The sequence below is a fragment of the Peromyscus californicus genome, unplaced genomic scaffold (genome assembly GCF_007827085.1).
Source record: "Peromyscus californicus insignis strain IS unplaced genomic scaffold, ASM782708v3 Scaffold_2__1_contigs__length_46816999, whole genome shotgun sequence".
In the NCBI taxonomy this organism is placed as follows: domain Eukaryota; kingdom Metazoa; phylum Chordata; class Mammalia; order Rodentia; family Cricetidae; genus Peromyscus; species Peromyscus californicus.
This window is the reverse complement of record NW_026294540.1, coordinates 25799597-25820554: the sequence shown is the minus strand read 5'-3', so window position 1 is coordinate 25820554 and position 20958 is coordinate 25799597. Positions and strand designations below refer to the sequence as shown.

Sequence of the window (20958 nt, the reverse complement as noted above, 5' to 3'; positions counted from 1 at the left end):
GGCTCAAGGCCCACCCCCACTGACCCTCTTCCTCCAGAGAGACTCCACCTCCTAAGGGTTCCACGACCTTCCCAAACAGTGCCACCAGCTGGGGGCAGATGATAAGTAAAATATCCCCCAGTAGTGGGTAACTCCGGCATTGCAACAAGTCAGATCAGGCCAGATTAATAAGTCAGTTTTAATCTGAGCAAAGCATTTCCGGGTGTTCCCAGGGGAAGAGGAGAAACCACGTGGCAGGTCTATGGGCTGGGTTTTAAATACCCTGTAGGTGTGGTCTCAGGCATCTCTGGGGGAGAAGCTGCCACTTGGCTGGCTTTCTCAGGGGTGAGGTCTGGAAAGAGAGAGATGGGGCCGAAGTGAGGCTTCCACCTAAACAGCAAGTGCTTACACACATAAGCCCCGGGGGGGGGGGGGGACCTTTTTCCTAGCCCAGCAGACTGATGGGCCCACCAGCAGGAGGACTTTTGCAGGGTAGTGAGTGGAAAGAAGATGGAGAAACCGCAGTACCTCTTCCAGACAGCTGGTCCGGTGGCCGCTACTGTCGGCAGGACCTAGAATCGCCCAGAAGGTGAGCTTTCCGCTCGTCTGTGGGAGAGTGTCTAGATTATGTTAACTGCAGTGGGGGAGGGCCCGCCCTGAATGTACAGGGTACGACCCCACAGGATTGTGCGGCATCCTACCTACGACGACGACGTATCATCACCACTGGTGCGCACTGACTTCCTGTTCATCTCTAGCTTGACTCCTGTTTTGCCCTGCTTGGGATTTACTGAGTATTTCCTGTTACAAAGAAGCAAGCATGGGAAGCAGAAGAGCAGGAAGGGGAAGTGGAAAAAAGAAAAAGGAAGAAAGGGAAAGAAAACCAAAAAAAATTTTGTTGTTGTTGTTGTTGTTGGTTTTTTTGAGAGAGGGTTTCCCTGTGTAGCTTTGCGCCTGTCCTGGCTCTCGCTCTGTAGACCAGGCTGGCCTCGAACTCACAGAGATCCGCCTGGCTCTGCCTCCCGAGTGCTGGGATTAAAGGTGTGCACCGCCGCCGTCACCACCACCAGGCTCAAACAAAAAAATTTTTAGAAGTCACGAATGAGTTTTCTCTTTTTCTTTTCTTGTATGAATGTTTCGCCTGCATGTATATCTGTGCCTGGTGCCTGCAGAGACCAGAAGAGGGCACTGGATCTCCTGGAACTGGAGTTTTGGACAGTTGTGAGCCACCATGCAGGTGCTGGGAGTCAAACCTGGGTCCTCTGGAAGAGCAGCCAGGCTCGTGACCACTGAGCCATCTCTCCAATCCCTCTTTATTCTTGATATAAAAATTGAACTAAGGGTCTCCTGTATGCAAAACAGGCACTGTGCCACTGAGCCAGTCCCCAGCCCCCTACCAGGTGATTCTAGGGGAGTACTCTACTGCTGGGCTATGACCCCAGCCCCTCACTGGGGGATTCTAGGCAGGGGCTCTACCACTAAGCCACACTCCCAGCCCCTCACTGGGGGATTCTAGGCAGGTGCTCTAACACTGAGCCACACCCCAGCCCCTCACTGGGGGATTCTAGGCAGGTACTCTACCACTGAGCCACACCCCAGCCCCTCACTGGGGGATCCTAGGCAGGTGCTCTACCACTGAGCCACACCCCAGCCCCTCACTGGGGGATTCTAGGCAGGTGCTCTACCACTGAGCCACACTCCCAGCCCCTCACTGGGGGATTCTAGGCAGGTGCTCTACCACTGAGCAACAATGCCAGATCTTACTTTTTGAATTTCTTCTATTTTGCTTTCTGTTCCTGCTCTTCCCTGCCCCTTTCTTGGGTATTCTTTCTGGCCTCAGCAGCTGGTCCTCCTCTGGCCGCTTGCCCCAGGGCTGCATCCCAACCCAGGACACATCCTCTCTGCCTACTCCTGCTAACCTTTGCAAGCCAGCCTAGCCTAGGCTGCAGTCCGTAGCTGTGTGCGTGATAGGACAATGCCCCGTCAGCCCCACAAGCCAGCCCGGGCTCCACGGCCCGCTCCAGCAGCAAGACCCAAAGCTTCCCATTGGCCACATCCAGGCGGGTCTGCCCGGAGGGGAGCCTGTAAATAGAGAGGACTAGCGAGGGAGGAAGAGAAGTGGAGAGAAAAACCTCCTCCCTTCCTGCACTGCCTGCTGATAATTGGCTCTCGGGGACCAGCTGGGGACACAGGGGCCAGCTGGGCCAGGAAGTTGTACAATGCTGCTCTTTCAGGCGAGCGGCTGCTGGCCTTAGGTCCCGTGTGACTCCAGCGGAATAAAGAGAACAGGGTGTTCTCAAAGGATGTTCTCGAACCTAGACCCCCCTCCAGAGGTGAGACACAGCGCCCTCCACTTCCACCCTCTGCCCCGGGAGCACCCCCTCCCTCTGCTCGCACTGGTGCCCGCCCGCCCGCCCAAAGAACCAGATCCGTCCGGACCAAATGATTTCTCTCAGAGTCTGGGCAGCAACTGAGTAGTGTCAGGGAGCAGGTGGCATTGAGGCTTGGGGACCCCATCCTGTTCCGCCTTAGTTAGGTTTAGGGCCATATAGAAAGAGAAGCCCAAGCTTCTGTGTGTGTGTGTGTATGTGTGTGTGATGTATGGACATGTTTGTAATGGTGTGTGCACGTGGACACCAGAGGTCAACTTCAGGTGCCTCCCCTGGTTGCTCTTCTCCATCTTATTTTTTTTCCAGACAGGGTCTTTCCCTGAACCCAGACTCGTCTGACCAGTCAGCTTTAGGGATCTTCTCTGCCTCTACATCACACTCCCCAGATGGGGTAATGGAGTTATGAGATGTGCACCACACCTGAATTTTATGTGGGTGCTGGGGGTTGAATTCGGGGTTCATGCTTGCATGGCAGGCACTGTGCTGACTGAGACGTCTTCCTCAGCCCCTTGGACTTTGGTCTTTAGGGGAGAAAGGCAATTTGCTAAGTACATACAACGTTTTTTTACTTGAGTGTGGTGGTGTGCATTTATGCCCCTGGCCCTTGGGAGGTTCGTGTAAGAGGCTAACCTGGATGACACAGTGCATCCTAGGGTAGCCTGGGCTACGTAAGGCCGTGTCTTTAAAACAGAAGGGCCAGGGGTTTTGTAATTGTTGAGCTGTAGCTTTGACAAGTACAGAAAATGGTAAAAAAAAAAAAAAAAAGAAAAGAAAAGAAAAGAAAAGAAAAGTAGCTGTTAAGTTTTTTAAAGTGACATTTATGTATTTGTGAGAGGTGGAGGCATGTGCATGCCAAGGCGTGCATGTGGAGTTCACAGGACAATATGCAGGAGTCCACTGTGTGGGTTCTGAGGATTGCACCCAGGTTACCCAGGTTGCCAGGTTTAGCAACAAGGTCCTTTTCCTCCTGAGCCGTCTCACCCACCCCAAAATGTAGTCTTTGCAATATAGATAGATATAAAAGTACGTGTGATATAGGATGGGGCATGAGGGTGTCATCTGGGCAAACTGGTCCTGACGGGAACATCTGCCTCAGAAACATCAAGGTGATGGACATCCTGAGGCCTCTGGGTGACCCAGACCTACCCCCACCCCTTCTTTTGAGACAGGGTGTTAGTATTGCCTGGCATGGCCTTGAACTCACTCTGTAGCCGAGGTGGACCTAGAACGTAGGAGCGTCCTGTTTCAGCTTCCTCCAGCAGCTGGGATTCCAGGCCAGCGCCTCCGAGCCTGGTCACAGCTTGCTTGTTTAAAGAGCCCAGTGTGAGCCAGACACAGTGGCAGAATCTAATTCTGAGAAGACTTGAGTTGGAGGATTGTGAGTTCAAGGCTAGCCTGGACTAGTGAGATCCTGTCCCAAAACTGCAGTGGCGGGGGGTGGGGGTGGGGGTGGGGGAGTGGAGTAGGGGGCTGGATATAACTCAATTGGTGGATCATTGCCTAGTATGTGTGAGGCCATGGGTTCCATCCCTAGCACAAACTAAACAGGGCACAGCGGAGCACACTTGTAATCCCAGCACTCAGGCAGCGGAGGCAGAAAAATCAGAAGTTCAAAGTCATTCGCCGCTACTTAGTGAATTCAAGGCCAGCTTGGAATAAAGGAGACTCTGTCTCAATAAAACCCCAAGTTCAAGAATGTTAAAGCTCAGACCTGCCTTGTGCCTCAGAGTCCTGAGAGGCTGTGTTAGCTACAGAAGCTGAGCTACAGCCAAGAGCCATGGTGGGGCCTCCGGCTTATCGGCACCTCCACACTGGTGAATATGGCTGGAAGTCCGTCAGGTACATCCGCAACACTGAATGAGTTTCTTGTGAGCACCGCCAGCTACGGGAAAGGATGTGGGGTAACACCTCGGTCAGGGGGGCCTATCAGTGCCCCAAGTGACTTATGGTGGTTAATATTTTTATTTTACATTTAGTTATTGGGTGTGCATGGTGGGAGTGAAGTCTGTGCACGTGTGTGAAGGTCAGAGAACAGTTTAGGGAGTCATTTCCCTCCTACTGTGCAGGTCTGGGGGCTTGGTGGCATGCCCATTTAACACACTGAGCCATCTTGCTGGCTCAGCAGTAAATATCTGTTGTCAACTTGGCAGGACCTTGAATCACTCCAGACAAGGCCTTGCACCCGTCTATGAGGGACTTTCTGGATTGAGTTAATTTAGATGGGAAACCCCACTCTAGATGTGGGTGGCACCATCCTATTGGCCTGAATAAAAATTAGTGAGCTGCCCGGGGGGTACTGGAGGAGGGGGGTGGCAGCACACACCTCTAACGCCAGCACTCAGGAGGCAGAGACAGGTGGATCTTTGAGTTTGAGGCCAGCCTGGTCTATAGAGCGAGATCCAGGACAGCCAGGGCTGCACAGAGAGACCCTGTCTGGGGGTGGGGTTGGCGGGGTGATCTGGACACCAGCGTCCAATCTCTCTCTCTGCTTCCTGACTGTGGGTGCCACGTGACCAGCGGCCTCACGCTCCTGCCGCCGAGTCTTCCCGGCCATGATGGCCGGTACCCTCCGACTGTGAGCCATAATCCACCCTTTCTCCCTCGTGCCGCTTGAGTTAGGTATTTTGTCACAGGAATAAGAAAAACAACAAAACCTGGCCGGCTTCCTCCCCAAACTCGGTGCCAGACCAGGTCTTTTTTAGTTGTGCTGGAGCCAAGGAATGGAGGCAAGAAAATCAGCTCATTTGCGGCAAGCCCCTGCCCTGCTCAAGAGCCTTCTGGGGGTCCCCAGCATCCGTGGCATTGTCCTTACAGCTACGATCCTCTCCCACGTGGTGGGGACCGCATCTAGCTTTAACCCGGGAGTCTTTCTCACAGTCACCCAGAGAGGTGATTGACGGGTAAAAAGATCGAGAGTCTGGCAGTGATTTGCTTCACAACTATCGAGGGAATGAGGGGTCAGTGGTTGGCAGGAGCTGAGTGAGGGGTCAGTGGTTGGCGGGAGCTGAGTGGCGGATCTGCAGGTTGTAACTGAAGAAGAAACCCCCAACCGTCACACCTTCTTTTTAATTTATTTGTTTTGAGGTAAGATCCCAGGTAGCCCAGGCTGGCCTTGAGTGCCCTAGGGAGCTGAGGATGGCTCTGAAGATCGAGAGATTCTCCCATCTCTGCTTCCAAAGTGTTAGGATTATAGATACGGCACTGTGTACCACTTCCTCTCCCACTTCTGAAAGGGACGTTTTCATGGGTTGGGGTGGAGCTCAGTGAGTGCGCACTTGCCTAGTGCGCTTCAAGTCTGGGGTCCCAACACCATTCAGAATCAGTGCAGGAGACACTCAGGAGGTGGAGTTTGGGAGGATCAGTAGTTCAGGGTCATTCTTGGTTATATACCAAGTTTGAGGTAGGCTAGTCCAGAATGCATTTATGTATGTTTGAGTGCTTCCATAATGAAAGGGATAATTTAGACAAACAAAACTTAAAAAAAAAATAAAGATTTTTACGTGTATGGATGTTTTGTCTACCTGTATGTCTGTGCGTTGTGTGTGCTCTTGGTACCCACAGAGACAGAAAAGGCCATCAGATCCCTTGGAACCGGTGTTACAGATGGTTGTAAGACAACTTGTTGGTGGTGGGAATTGAACTTGGGTCCTCTGTAAGAACAAGTGCTCTTAACCACTAAGCCAACTCTGTAGCTCCAAACAAAATATTTTGACTTTGTATTCTCACTCCTTGAAAACATTGGCTGGATGGTGGTGGTGCACACCTTTAATCCCAGCATTTGAGAGGAAGAGGCAGGCAGATCTCTGAGTTTGTGGCCAGCCTGGTCTACAGAACTAGTTCCAAGACAGCCAGGAGTACACAGAGAAACCCTGTCTCAAAGAAGCCTAATTAATTAATTAAAAGCATCAGTTAACATGAATATGTGGAGCTAGACCTGGTGGTACATGCCTGTAATCCCATCTACTATAAGAAGCTGAGGCAGTGGTAGAGTTGGGGGAGGTCTTAGATTAATAGTCATCTGGGGTATAGAGTTTATTCAAAGCCTGCCAACTTAGTAAGACTTTGCCTCAAAAATCTAAAAGCAAAACAGGGAGGGCTGGGGATATGGCTCAGTGGTAGACTACCCGCCTAACATGCGCAAGGCCCTAGTTCAACCCCAGGTACCAAGGGACAAGAAAAAAGGAAGAAGGAGTTTTGCATTCTGCTTGGAAAATGTCAATATTTTCCAGTGAGAAAACCAAGTATAGAGAAAAGGGCATGTGAAAACCCTATGTTGGGGATGGAGGGGTGGTTCAGTGGTTAAGAGCACTGGCTGTTCTGCCAGAGGACCCTGGTTCAATTCCCAGCACCCACATAGTAGCACACAACCATCTGTAACTCCAGTTCAAGGAATCTGATGCCCCCTTGTGGCCTCTTCAGGCAGTGCACACACAGGTGCACAGACGTACATGTGGAGAAAACACCCATACACATTAAATTCTTAAATAAAAAAATATAAAATAATGGCAGACTTAAGACCTTTAGTACAGTGTGTATGAGTGCGTGTGCGTGCGTGCGTGTGTGTGTGTGTGTGTGTGTGTGTGTTTGTGTGTGTGTTTGTGCGCGCAGTGTATGTGCAGATGTACTCAGAGTCCAGCAGAGGGCATCAGATCCCTTGGAGCTGGAGTTAGAGGAGGTTGTGAGCTCCCTGATGTGGGTTCTGGGAACTGAGCTTGGGTCCTCTGCAAAAGCAGCAGGTGCTCCTAACTGCTAAGCCATCTCTCCAGGTCCCCCCCACCCCCCAGTAATTTTTTTTTTCGGTCTTTTGAGACAGGGTTTCTGTATAACTCTAGCTGTCCTGGATCTCACTCTGTAGACCAGGCTGGCTTCACAGTCACAGAGATCCACCTGCTTCTGCCTCCGGAGTGCTGGGATTAAAGGTGTGTGCCACCACTGCCTGGCCTGGGTAATATTTTTTTAAAGGGAAAAATCCCAACAACCAGGAGGCTGAGGCAGGAGAATGGAAAGTTTTAGGCAGCTTAGTGAAACTCTGCCTCAAAATAAATAGACAGATAAATAGAGTCAGCACCTGGTTCTGTGACTGGGGGCGGGGGGGGGGGGGGGTTGTTGAGCCCAGCCTGTGCTCTGAGCTTGATCCCCGGCTCACGGCTCACACATGGTGAAAGGAAAGAATCAACTCACCCAGGTTGTTCTCAGACCTCCGTGTGTGTGTGTGTGTGTGTGTGTGTGTGTGTGTGTGTGTGTGTATACACCTCGGCAGGCAGGCATACACACACACACACACACACACACACACACACACACACACACAGTGCACTAAATAAATAAATACAGAGGCTACAGTAGTGGCTCAGGGGTTAAGAGCGCATACCGTTGTTGCAGAATATCGGAGTTCAGTTCCCAGTGCCCACATCAGGCGGCTCACAACCCTAGCTCCAATGCCCCTGGCCTCTTCCAGCACCTACACTCATGTATGTACACAGTCAGATACATACATACATACATACATACACATAATTTTAAAAAATAATAAACCTTTTCAAAAATGTCAACAACACAATAGTCTACCAGATAAATGATACCATTTAACAATTGTGCACATTATTCACGTGTCTATGGGCTGTGTTAAAATTAGCATGAGAGTCATGAATTTGAAAGCAACAGGAAAGGAATAATTTCGTGTTTTTCCATGTAATTAAGGCAGGAAAGGGGATTTGCCCTCCAGTTGGAAAATGGCCAAGGGTGGATGGAGGGCCAAGGAAAGCTCATGGAAGTTTTGTTTTGTTTATTATTTCGGGGGAAAGTACTTGCCACAGCTCTTGTGTGGAGGTCAGAGAACACTTTTGTGGATTGGGATCCCCTCGTCCATCTTCATGGGGGTCCTGGAAACAACACTCCGACTGTACCCGCTGAGCCCCCTCGCCAGCCCTCGGTGGGAAGGTTTAGAAGCGGCAGAGGGGTGGCTGACTGGTCTCAGCTCCCGACATCAGCATCTCTTCCTCTTGTACTCTGAGGGATAATGTTTCCCTGGGGATGAAAAAGCCTTCCTTTGTGTGGCCCCTTAATTACCATGCTGTTGTGCCAAGCCGGCGCGTAGCAGGCGGGTGCAGCAGCTGGGTACAGCCAATGCCAGGCAGCAAAGCCTGCTCCCTTGGGACAGCCTGGGACAGCTGGTCTGGGAGAGCTGCCCACCGCTGCCCCCTCCCTCCTCCCAAGCTGGGTACCGGCAGAGGATCTAGAGGGCCCTGGATGGTCTTGGGGCGGTCAGAAACCCCAAGGGTCATGGGGTGAGAGGGGAGAAGAAGGAGTGGGAAGTCGGGAGGGTCTCAGCCACTTTCAGAGGCTTATTTATTCCACCCCCTTGCCCTCCCCCATCTTGTTTTTGCAGACCGTCAGCGTCAATAAGGCCATTAATACGCAGGAAGTGGCCGTGAAGGAAAAACATGCCAGGAATATCCTTTTGGATGCGATCCTTGGGAGGCCAACTCTGGAAGGGGGTCAAATAGTGGGAACCGGGGTCAGGAGGAGGCTTCTTGCTTGGCTACAGGAAGACTAACCCTTGCCAGGGACAGGAGCCTGCAGATGGAAGCCACTTCCGGTAGAACTGAGGACCCAGAGAACACTAGTCTCAGAAACTCCAGCCTGGCGAGGTCCAAGGAGGCCATCCAGCCAGGCCTTTCTATTTATTTAGTTAGTTATATTAAGTTTTCAACCCAGGACAAATGGCTAATTGAGGTGTCCATTAGCATACCAAAGCTGACCTGGCTGCCAGGTTCTCCCAGCATCCTTCAGTCCCTACCTGTTACAGGGTCCTGGCTGGCACACCCCACCCCCTACCCTAAACTCTCCAGCCCTGAGGCTGGACTGCCCTTCCCCCAGAGGCTCTTGTCTATATAACCCGACCATTCTGGTTGCCCGGCCTTTCAGCTCATCTATTCTTCACCCTCCTGGCCTCTTGGTTTGGTACTCCCCTCTCCCTTCTCCCCTCCCCCTCTCCTCACATGGCTCAGTCTGGTCATGTTCACTCTGGACTCTCCCAGATGTCCCTGCCTCTGGCTATGCTCTCCCACGTACCTACAATAAACTTTCTCCTCCATCACACCTAGGAGCTGTCATGTCCTTCCCTTTTTATTTATTTCATTCATGTGAGTTGGTTAGACTTATTTTGAGACAGGGTCTCATGTAGCCCAAGCTGGCCTAAAATTCACTGTCTAGCTGAGGGTAACCTTGAGCTGCTGACTTCCTGAGTTCTGGGATCTCACAGGCCTGTACCGTCATGCTCAGTTTTTATGCAGTGCTGGGGTGAAACCCAGGGCTTCGTGCATACTAGGCAGATTCTTCACCAGCTGAGCTACAGTTAAAATTTTAAGTTGCTTGTTTGTTTATTATGTGTGTAGGTGTTTGCCTGTATCTATGTCTGTGCACCACGTGCTTGCAGTGTACACAGTGGCCAGAAGAGGGCGTTGGATTCCCTGGAACTGGAGTTACAGACAGTTGTGAGCTGTTGTGTGGGTGCTGGGAATCGAACCAGAGTCCTAGAGGAGCAGCTGGTGCTCTTAACCACTGAGCCGTCTCTCCTGTGTCTACTTGTTTTTTGATGGTTTTGATGGTGGCGGTTTTGAGACAGGGCTTCATTGTGTCCTACAAGTCGGCCTCAAACTTGGGATTCTCCTGTCTCAAGATCCCGCTGGGATTCTAGGTGTGTGCCGCCAGGCCCAGCTCCTACCCCTCACTTTAATAACGTGTAAGAAAGCTTCCTGAGCTGGCTCAGCAGGCCAAAGCTGGTCAAGACTGGCATCCCGAGTCTGGTTCTTAGAATCCACAGTGGGCGAAGGAAGCCTGTCTTCAAGGTTGTCTTTCAACATCCTCACATGTACTGTGGCACACTACACTCACGCTCACACAGGCGTGGCAGACACATGAATAAGGACCACAAGCAAACAAAAGTGAAAGAGGAAACCACGTGTTAGCACCGTGGCAACGGGCTGGAGAGATGGCTCAGCGGTTAAGAGCACTGGCTGCTCTTCCAAAGGACCCGGGTTCAATTCCCAGCACCCACATGGCAGCTCACAACTGTCTTTAACTCCAGTTCCAGGGGATCCGACACCCTCACACAGACATCCATGCAGGCAAAACATTGATGTAGATGAAATACAAATAAATAAATTATTTTTAAAAAGATGGTGGCAATGGTCCCAAGAGTCCTACATCTGGCTGACCCAGAGAGCATCCAAGACTACCCCTGGCCCCGAGCCACATGTGCAGATGACGAAGGGACTTCCCCTCTGAACACACTTCCATTTCTGGGGACCATGGTGACACATGCCTATAACCTCGGCCACTGGGAGGATGAAGCAGGGTGATTGCCAGGAGTTGGAGGCTAGCCTGGGCTACAGAATGAGACTCTATCTCATTAATACAAACAAAGGGCAGGGGGGCTGGGAGTGTGGCTCAGCTGGGAGAGTGCTTACCTGACATGCACCAAGCCCTCAGTCCCAGCCAGCAGCGTCACATAAAACAGGTGTGGTCCTGCACACCTGTAACCCCAGAAGTCTGGAGGTGGATCAGAAGTTCAAGGTCATCCTCTATTAACATACTACTTCCAGGACAACCTGGGCTACTTAAATGTTGACCCAGTCTCAGAAAGACATGGGAGGGGCCAGTAAGATGGCTCAGCAGTTGTGAAGGAGCTTGCCATCAAGCCTGAGGACCTGAGTTCAATCCTCGAGACCCCGTGTGGAACTGACTTCAACAAGCTGCCCTTTCTACACATGTACCTGGGTATATGAGTTCCCACACATATATACATGCACACACACATAATAATACATGAATGTAATTTTTAAAAAGACAGTTCTAGCTGGGTGGTGGTGGTGTATACCTTTAATCCCAGCACCTGGGAGGCAGAGCCAGGCAGATCTCTGAGTTCGAGGCCAGCCTGGGCTACAGAGAGAGATCCAGGAAAGGCACCAAAACTGCACAGAGAAACCCTGTTTTTTTGGGGAAAAAAAAAGACAGTTCCTTTTGAGAGGAAACTGTTATAAAGTAGAGAACAAGGTATTCCAATACCCCTAGCCTCCAAACTGCCAGGGCAAGCATGTGGAATTGTGGGGTCCCAGCAGTGAGCAGGGCCCCCGCTCCTTGCCAGCACCACCCACCAGGCCCTTGCTTTTCCTTGACTCCCTTCACCGTGCATCCTGGGCACCCACCATGAGAAAGGCGCGCAGACGTTTTGGTCTGTGGTCAACCGATTGCCTCTGTCCAGCAACGCCATGCTGTGCTGGAAGTTCTGCCACGTCTTCCACAAGCTCCTCCGAGACGGACATCCAAACGTGAGTCCCTGGGGCAGCAGGGGAGGCCGACGGCGGCGCATGTGCGGAACGTGAACCCGATTTCCGTTTCTGCTGCGGGCGACAGACGCCAGTGAGCAGAGCCGGGAATTGAGGCTTTAAAGATAACATTTTTATTTATATGTGTGTGTCTACGTGAGTGTATGCCACGTGTCCAGGTGCCTGAGGAGGCCGAAAGAGGGTGTCAGATCTCCTGGAGCTGGAATTGCAGGATGTTGTGAGCCGCCCAGTGTGGGTGCTGGGAAACGAACTGGGGTTCTCTCTGCAAGAACTGCAAAACACCCTTAACTGCCAAGTCATCTCTCCAGCTCTAGAAATAGATTTTTTTTTTAAATATGCATTGTGAGGGTGTCAGATCCCCTGGAACTGGAGTTACGGACAGTTGTGAGCTGCCATGTAGGTGCTGGGAATTGAACCCAGGCCCTCAGAAAGAGCAGCCAGTGCTCTTAACCACTGAGCCATCTCTCCACCTCCCAGGAATTGAATCGTTAAAGCTATTTTATTCAGAGAGCCAGCATTTGGAGAAGACCATGTCCTAGCTCATCTTAAGCTGGCAAATTCTATAGGGAGAAGGGGGTGGAGACAAAGGCTGTCAGTCTTCTCAGGGTTCAGCCTTGCCCCTTTGGGCAGGTGACCAGCCATATTTTTGGTCAAAACATCCCACTTCGGATGTTTGTGCCTCTCTCGGTATCATCCCTTGCGTTCTTCTCTCGTTCTGCGGATGTCTGGGCTCAAATGTTCATCGAAATACTTGGGTTAGTGTCTGCTGGTATCAACCTGTCCTGGAGACACTTGGGCCAGACACGGTGGTACACTCCAACCGTGTCTGTGTGGAGGCCGGGAACATCGTGTATGTACTGACTGCTTCCCGCCGTATGCAGCACAAGTGTCGTTGTAATACAGAATATGGAAGTGCCCCGTTCATCTCTCCTGTCCCCTGTCAAAAGCGACTGTCAGGCCAGCGAGATAATCCTAGGAGCCCAAGGTGGGAGGAGAGACTGATTTCTGAAAGTTGTCCACTGCTCTCCACATGTATGCTGTGGCCCCTGCGCACACACACACACACACACACACACACACACACACACACACACACTGTGAAACAAGAGGCTGCTGGCTACTGCCATACCACTTGTCATGATTTCCCATAGGAGGTGGGTACATCCCTTCTCATGGGTCTCTTCCCCACCCCAGGCCCAGGTAGACTGGTCTCTGGCCACCCATGACTCCTCTCATGGTTCTTCTCTTCTTTTCTAGGTGCTCAAAGACTCTCTGAGATACAAAAATGAATTAAGCGACATGAGCAGGATGTGGGTGAGTGTGGAGACACACCCGGGACCCCTTACTCCCCACAGGAACTTGCCATTCTACTTGTGACCTTTGTGGTCACAATACATTGCACTTGTAATTCTTTGTTTGGGGGCTGGAGCGATGGCTCAGCAGTTAAGAGCACTGGCTGCTCTTCCAGAGGACCAGAGTTCAATTCCCAGCAACCACATGGTGGCTCACAACCATCTATAACTCCAGGGATCCAGTGACCTCTTCTGACCTCCTCTGCCATCCATGCATGTAGTACACAGACCTATATGCACACAAAGCACCTATACACATAGTAATAAAAGGTTAAAAAAAAATAAAGATCTATTATTTGTTTGAGGTCTCTGTACATAGCCCAGTCTAGCCTAGAACTTGTAATCCTCCTTCTTTAGCCTCCTGAGTACTGGGATTATAGGCATGCAGTGAGAACGTGGCGGGGGGGGGGGGGGGGGGGGGGGGGGTGGGGGGGGGGGGGGGGGGGGGGGGGGGGTGGGGGGAGGGTGTGGAGGTGGGAGTATATGCATTTGTGTGTGAATACACACACACACACACACACACACACACACACACACACACACACACACACAGAGTCAGCCACAGGTGGTGTTCTTCAGGAGCCATCCACCTTGTTGGTTTTTGGGGTTTTTTTGTTTTTTGAAGCAGGATCTCTCTACCTAGTCTTGGCTGTCCTAGAACTCACCACATAGATCAGGCTGGCCTTGAATTCCCTGAGATCCTCTCAGCTCTGCCTCTCAAGGGCTGGGATTAAAGGCTAATGCCATCACACTACACCAAGCCGTCCGCCTCGTTTTTTGAGACAGGAGCTCACTGAACCTGTGGCTTACCTATTAGGTTAAGCCCGTTGTCTGGTGAGCCCTGGGGATCCTCCTGCCTCTGCTCCCCAGCACTGGGGTTGCAAACATGCACTGTGAATTTGGAAGATACAGCCCGGGCCCCAAGACTTGATCAACAATTACTTAACAACTGAGCCATCTCCCCAGACCTTTTTTTAAGTTCTTTTTATCTCATCCCTTGCTTTCCTATGGATTCATTGGGTCTCACTTTGTAACCCAGGCCGGCCTTCAATTCCAGATCCTACTGCCTCAGCCTGGGCTTGCAAATGTACAGGGCCACACCTGACTTCCTTTACAATAACTATTTTAAAATATTTTATTTAGCCAGGCAGTGGTGGCACACACCTTTAATCCCAGCACTCAGGAGGCAGAGCCAGGCGGATCTCAGTGAGTTCAAGGCCAGCCTGGTCTACAAAGTGGGTTCCAGGACAGCCAGGACCGTTATACAGAGAAACCTTGTCTTGAAACACCAAAAAACAAACAAACAAAAATTTATTTGTCCTGTATGCGCGGGGTGCTGATGTAGGCCAAAAGAGGGTGTCATATTCACTGTAGCTAGAGTTACGGGGAATTGTGAGCTAGGAACTGAACTCAGGTCCTCTCCGAGAGCAGCACCCACTCCTGACTGCCGAGACATCGCTCCAGCCCCCCTTTACAAGATCTTACGCCTTGCAGATAGTTGAGCTATATTAATGAGACCCATACCGTGTATTGCTTTTTATAATCTCATCATCAATCCTTAGAGATCTGTTTGGCCATCTGGCATTTCTGGTGAATCTTAGCTATTCTTCACATTTTCCTTTTGTGCTATTTTTTTTTCCCCTCTCCTTGGGAGCTACTCAGTTTTCCTGGGAACACAATTCTTTGAAGTCAGTAACAAAGACAGGTCCCTCTGGAGAGAACCTGTGTTTGCCTCCTTAGAGATCCGCTCTCAATTAAGCTCTCAGCTGGAGGTTTATGAATTCTGGGAAGGTCCCCTGGGGAGTGTTGGCTGGGTCTCCTTCCCAGCGCTGATTTTTACTTCTTTTCATCACATTTCCTGGGTGGAGGAAATTGAATATCCAAATTGAATATCCTCAAGGATTTCCTCCATATGGGAGTGCTGGGAGTGAACACACTCTAAGTGTTTGTTTATTTTTTTAGAGAGTGAGAGTGTGTGTGTGTGTGTGTGTGTGTGTGTGTGTGTGTGTGTGTGTGTGTGTGTAGGGGAGGGGTACATGCATGCCACCGAGCATGGCTGGAGGAATTGGGGTTCTCCTCTACTGTGTGGGATCCTGAGGTCATCAGGCTTGGTGGCAAACTCCTTTCCCTTTTGATCTATCTTCCTGCCCTACCTTTTAAAATTATATTTATTTGGGTTGGGGATTTAGCTCAGTGGTAGAGCGCTTGCTCGGCCCTGGGTTCGGTCCTCAGCTCCGAAAAGAAAAAAAAAATGTATTTATTTTATGTGTTGGGATGGGTGTGGGCACATGAGTGGCATAACACTCATACAGACGACACCTGGCCTGTGGCAGTCAGTCTTCTCCTTCCATCGTGTGGGTCCCGGGGATTGACTCAGGTTGTTGAGCCTGGCAGTGAGAGCCCTCACCCACTGAGCAACCAGCCAGCCCAAGGAAAAGATTTCAGAGAGAGCTCTTCCTCAGTACTGATACAGCTTCCTCTCTTCTTCCCCGAAGGGCCATCTGAGTGAGGGGTATGGACAGCTATGCAGCATCTACCTCAAACTGCTGAGAACGAGGATGGAGTACCACACCAAAGTGAGCATCTTCCATTCTCCATGGCTCCCGCTCCCTCACCCCATCCCTCCTCCAAGCCCTCCCAACCCCAGTCCTCCCTCTAGACCCTTCTTGGTCTTTATTAGCACAGTCTGGGACCTCAAGAAGTGGGGGTGCTATAGTCCAACTCTGTAAGGGGAGAAATCAACTGATTGAACAATGTGGTCAAGGACCCCAGGGTGACCTTTTGACCTCTGTTCATGGGGTCATTCTGTTCTGCATTTCACAAAGAGGATAACAACAATCATCCAGTGGGTGGTGTTTCCTGAGGAAAATGGCAAACATTTACTTATGTATATGTTTTAAAATTTATTTATATTTTATATGTGTGGTCTCCATATACATTATGTGCATCATGTGCATGCAGTGCCCAAGGAGGCCAGAAGAGGGCAGCAGATCCTCTGGAAATAGCATTATAAACAGTTGTGAGCTTCCGTGGGGGTGCTGTTATCTGCTGAGCCACCAATCCAGTACCATCTTGTCTTCTTGCTTTGAATTATACTTTTATTTATTTCAGGAGACCGGTGTCAGAGGACAACTTAGAAGAGTCAGTTCTTTCAGGGCTGGAAAGATAGCTCAGAGGTTAAGAGCACAGGCTATTTTTTCGAGGGGAATAGGGTTCAATTCCCAGCACCCACATGGCAGCTCACAGCCATCTGTCACAGCAGTTCTAGGGGATCCAGTGGCCTTTTCTACACTCTCTGGGCACCAAGTGTACACATGGTGTACATGCATACATGCAGGCAAAACACTCATAAACATAAAATAAAAATAAATCTAAAGAAATCATTTGGAAGATAAAAATAATTAATAAATAAAATGTACTCTTTAAAGTTTTAGGGGGGAAATTAGTTCTTTTCTACCATGTAGCCCCAGGTATCAAATTCAGGTCCAAACAAGCCAAAAATCTATAAATAAAGAACACTTTTGGGGTGATAAAGCAAGAATAAATGGAGTCTCGCCTTGTTCTAGCTCCATGTAAAGTGTTTGCTCTGGAATTTAGAGGCTCTTTTGTTTGTTTGTTTGTTTGTTTGTTTTGTTTTTCGAGACAGGGTTTCTCTGTGTAGTTTTTGGTGCCTGTCCTGGAACTCACTTTGTAGACCAGGCTGGCCTCGAACTCACAGAGATCCACCTGGCTCTGCCTCCCAAGTGCTGGGATTAAAGGCTCGGGCCACCACTGCCCGGCAATTTAGAGGCTCTTGATGCAATGACCTCCTATCTTTCTGTGGTCTGTTTCCATGTCCTATGGTGTCTTGGCTACTCCGGCAGCTGAGGCAGGAGGATCACTTGAATCCAGGAGGAGATGTAGCTAAATGGGCAGAGAGTGCTTACCTAGCATGCTCGAAGCCTTGGTTTTGATCCCCAGTGCTGCATAAACCTAGTATGGTGTGCACACATCTAATCCCAGCATTCAGGAGGCAGAGGCAGGAGGATCAGAAGTTCGAAGTTGTCCTTAACTGCATAGTGAGTTTCAGGTCAACTTGGGCTACATGAGACCCTGCCTCAAAACAAACAAACAAATACTTGAGATCAGGTTCTGTCTCTTCTGGACTCCCATGGGCTCACAGCAGCAGCTTTGGTACATTGCCAAGGCTGAGGAGATTGAGTGGGACTCAGAGAGGACCAGGGATAAGTGAGTGTCTGCTGCCCTGGGATTCCAGATGATCCACTGGGGAACATGCTCATATGCTGGGTCTCATTGCTCCTTGGGAGGACGTGCTTAGAATGTTCCAGAACTCATGTTGCAAGAGAGGGACCTTCAGCTCCGATGGTGGGTAGTGGGCAGTAGGTGTTGTTTGTTGGGAGCCTCATTAAGGGGTCCTGCCTCCCTCAAAAGGGTGTAGTTGACATAAGACCTGCTATAGTGCTTAATATTAGCAGCTTGTGTCCACACTGGTCTCACTGGGCTGTATGGGGGCTTTTCCCCCGAACTCCAAGGTACCAGGATTGAACCCAGGTCTTTGTGCTTGTGGGGGAACTACTCTTTCTAAGCTGTGTCCTCAAACAAGCACTCCATCCCTTGAGTAACATCGTCAGCCGAACGCTCCACCCACCAGGCTTCATCCTCAGCCCTCTTGTGCTTCATTCTATCTTCCTTCACCCAAATTCCCTTCCAGAATCCCAGGTTCCCTGGCAACCTTCAGATGAGTGACCGGCAGCTGGATGAAGCTGGAGAGAGTGATGTTAACAACTTGTAAGTGGCTATCCTGCTCCAGACCCAGTAGAGAAGTAAGCTTTAGTGATTTTAATTCTTGCTGCTGGCAACAGTGAGAGGCCCTGATGGTAGGAGACAGAGGCTGGGATGAGGAGTAAGTCCCCTGGGTGACTTGGCCCCAGGGTCACGTGTCCATTTGGAATCCTACCCAGACGTATTTCACTGTGGCTTCTCTGTCTTAGTCTCCACTTCCTAACCCCAAACCAAGTCTTGTCATCTTTCTTTTCCCCAGTGGAATTTTGAGAGGTTTAGTCTTTAAATAACTTTCATAATAATGCTTGGAAGGAAGCTGAGGTGTATGTCTATGCATGAAAGAATGCACCTGTGCTCACACAGGAATCCTCAGGATGAGGAAGCAGGACAGAGCATGGGGGTGGTGTGAATACCTGGCTTTGGTGGCTGGGGGTGTGGCTCAGCATTAGAGCACTTGCCTAGACTCTCCTAGTGAGGGGCTGGGGTATGACCCAGTGATAGAGCACTTGCCTAAAATGCCCCAGTGAGGGGCTGGGGGCGTGGCTCCTTAATGGTAGAGTATCTGCCTTGAATCCCCCAATGAGGTGCTGGGGGCATGGCTTAGCAGCATCATGCTTGCTTAGCATGTACAAGGCCATGGATTTCATCCTCAGCATTGGGTTGGGGCGTTGAGGGAGAGTCAGGGCTATAGACTCTGATTTCTGTTTCTTCCTGTGTCAGTTTTCAGCTCACAGTGGAGATGTTTGATTACCTGGAGTGCGAACTGAACCTCTTCCAGACTGGTGAGTCCCTTCCCTCTTAGCTGACCGGGGCTGTCCTAGGACTCAGTCTCCTGATTCCCAGCCTGATCCGTGTGGTCCAGCTGGCCCAGCCCTGTGGTTTGTCCGTCTTCTTTTGTTTTGTTAAAGACAAAGTCTCTGTGGCACGGGTTGGCCTTGAACTCACAGCAGTCCTCCCTCAACCATCTGAGCGTTGGGATTACAGGTTTGCACAGTCACATCTGGCTGGCCGAGCCCTTGCTTAGCAGAGGGGATTGAAGCGGAGCTGTCGCTTCAGCCTTTGCTCTCTCCTCGCACAGTTTTGAAGTTATTTCATGTCAGATAGGGAGACCGGTCGCTCTGCCCGTCCCAAGGGGCCTCCCTCCCTCCTGGCCATCAATCTCCGAGAGGCTCTTTTGCCATTTCTGACATCCACTGAATGGTGGCCACCGTTCCAGCCAGTCCTGTCTGTAATTGGAACTGCGCTGCCACACAGGCAAGCTCTCTGCTCAGAAGGGGCGTGCAATCAGATTTTTCTTTGGGCCGCCAACCAGCTCCCAAATAAAGACATAGAGACTTATTATTAATTGTGAATGCTCGGCCTTGGCTTTGACATGTCCAACTAGCTCTTTTAACTTAATTTAACCTGTTTCTAGTTATCTACGTTTTGCCTCGGGGCTTTTTTACCTTTCTTTCATTATGTGTGTCCTACTTTCCTGCTTCCTCTGTGTCTGGCTGGCTGTCCCTGGCATCTTTTTTTTTTTCTTCTCCTGAGCCTAGATTCCTCTTCCTACTTACTTTCTCTGCCCATACCTCCTCCCTCACTATTGGCCATTCAGCTTTTTATTAGACCAATCAGGTGCCTTAGGCAGGTAAGGTAAAACAGCAACATATATTTACACAGTGAAACAAATATTCCACAACAGGGAGTCTGTCTTGAGCTAGGGACGCAGCTCAGTGCAGCAGAGTGCTTGCCTAGTGTTGCGGTGAGACCTCCATTTGTTGCCATAGCGCCCGCGCTACCGCTACCGATCACCATGTCCGAGCCAGGGGCTGTGGATTAAAAAATAGGGACCAGGGGCTGGAGAGATGGCTCAGCAGTTAAGAGCACTGGCTGCTCTTCCAGAGGACCTGAGTTCAATTCCCAGCACCCACATGGTGGCTCACAACTATCTCTAGTGGGATCTGACCCTCTTCTGGCATAAAGTCATACATGCAGATAGAGCATTCATATAAATAAATATTTAAAAAAAAAATAGAGACAAGAAACAGCGGGTCCTTCGCCCCAGCAGAATGCCAAATGCCATTTATTGAAAGAGGGAGGAAACCTTAAATACAGGCTTACAGCACAATGGGAGAACCCCGGAGGGCAGAAGTTCGCTACCCAATGTTCTACATTCTTGCATCTAAGCTGTTTACACCAAATACAGAATACATGAACGAAGAACCTCCAGTGAGCATTCAGTAAGGAGGAAACTGTCAGGGAATTGGCATAGGGAGGACATCTGGTCAAGGTCGACAAGCAAGGCAACAGCTACCCAAAATGGGGGGCCAGGGCCCTACAGCCTAGCATGCACACAGATTTTTTTAATCATGTATACATATGTGTCTGTGTTGGGGTATATACACATGAGTGCAGTTGCTTGCAGAGGCCAAAAGAGGGCATCAGATTCCCTGGAGCTAGAGTTACAGATGGTTATAAGCCACACTGCCCTATATGGGTGCTGGGAACTGAACTTGGGTCCTCTGAAAGAGCAGTATGCACTCTAAACTACTGAGCCATCTCTCCAGCCCTAATAACACTGTTAAAAAATAAAATGAAATAAATAAAATAAAAAATAAAAAGCCAGACATGGTTTTAGGTGGATATCTGTGAGTTCGAGGCCAGCCTGATCTACTGGTGAAGACACCTAGGGTTGTTACACAGAGAAACCCTGTCTCAAAAAACCAATAAAAAAGAGTGGAAGCAGCTAAGGATACCTGAGGTTGACCTCTGGTCCATATGTACCAGCCCACATGTGCACCTCCGTACACACGCACGCACGTACGCGCACACGCTTACCCAGAAAGCCAAAGCTGAGAAGTACAGTGCAGATGCTCTTGGCCTCCTCACTGGTCTCATCAGACGGTGTGAGGCATAGGCAGTCATAACCATAGAGCTCACAGAAGAGCGTCTAGCGGCCCGGCCAGGCTGAGAAACTTGCCTACAGTCACACTGCTGTAACTGCTGCTGGGGGTCAAGTGGCACTCCCAGGAGGAGATGGAAGTAGCTGTGATTGCTTGTCAGACAGGAACCTGAGGAAGCCAGTTGATACTGATGGCTGCCTTGCATGACAGTTGCTTTTAA

The 20958-nt window shown here is 50.3% G+C and overlaps 1 protein-coding gene across 5 annotated transcripts in view; it reads left to right on the top strand.

Annotated features, from left to right (window-relative positions):
* The window catches only part of Hip1 (huntingtin interacting protein 1), a 129790-nt gene that overhangs the window by 71201 nt on the left and 37631 nt on the right, over positions 1-20958 (top strand). For 3 of the 5 annotated variants that reach the window (XM_052753980.1, XM_052753979.1, XM_052753983.1), the window contains exons 2-7: positions 8758-8821; positions 11559-11701; positions 12977-13033; positions 15567-15647; positions 17783-17859; positions 18574-18635. In XM_052753980.1, coding sequence (XP_052609940.1) covers positions 8758-8821; positions 11559-11701; positions 12977-13033; positions 15567-15647; positions 17783-17859; positions 18574-18635 — 484 coding nt within the window. Of the gene's footprint in view, positions 1-2191; positions 2313-8561; positions 8657-8757; positions 8822-11558; positions 11702-12976; positions 13034-15566; positions 15648-17782; positions 17860-18573; positions 18636-20958 lie in introns of those variants that run through there. The other 2 variants (XM_052753981.1, XM_052753984.1) reach the window with 2 other exon arrangements.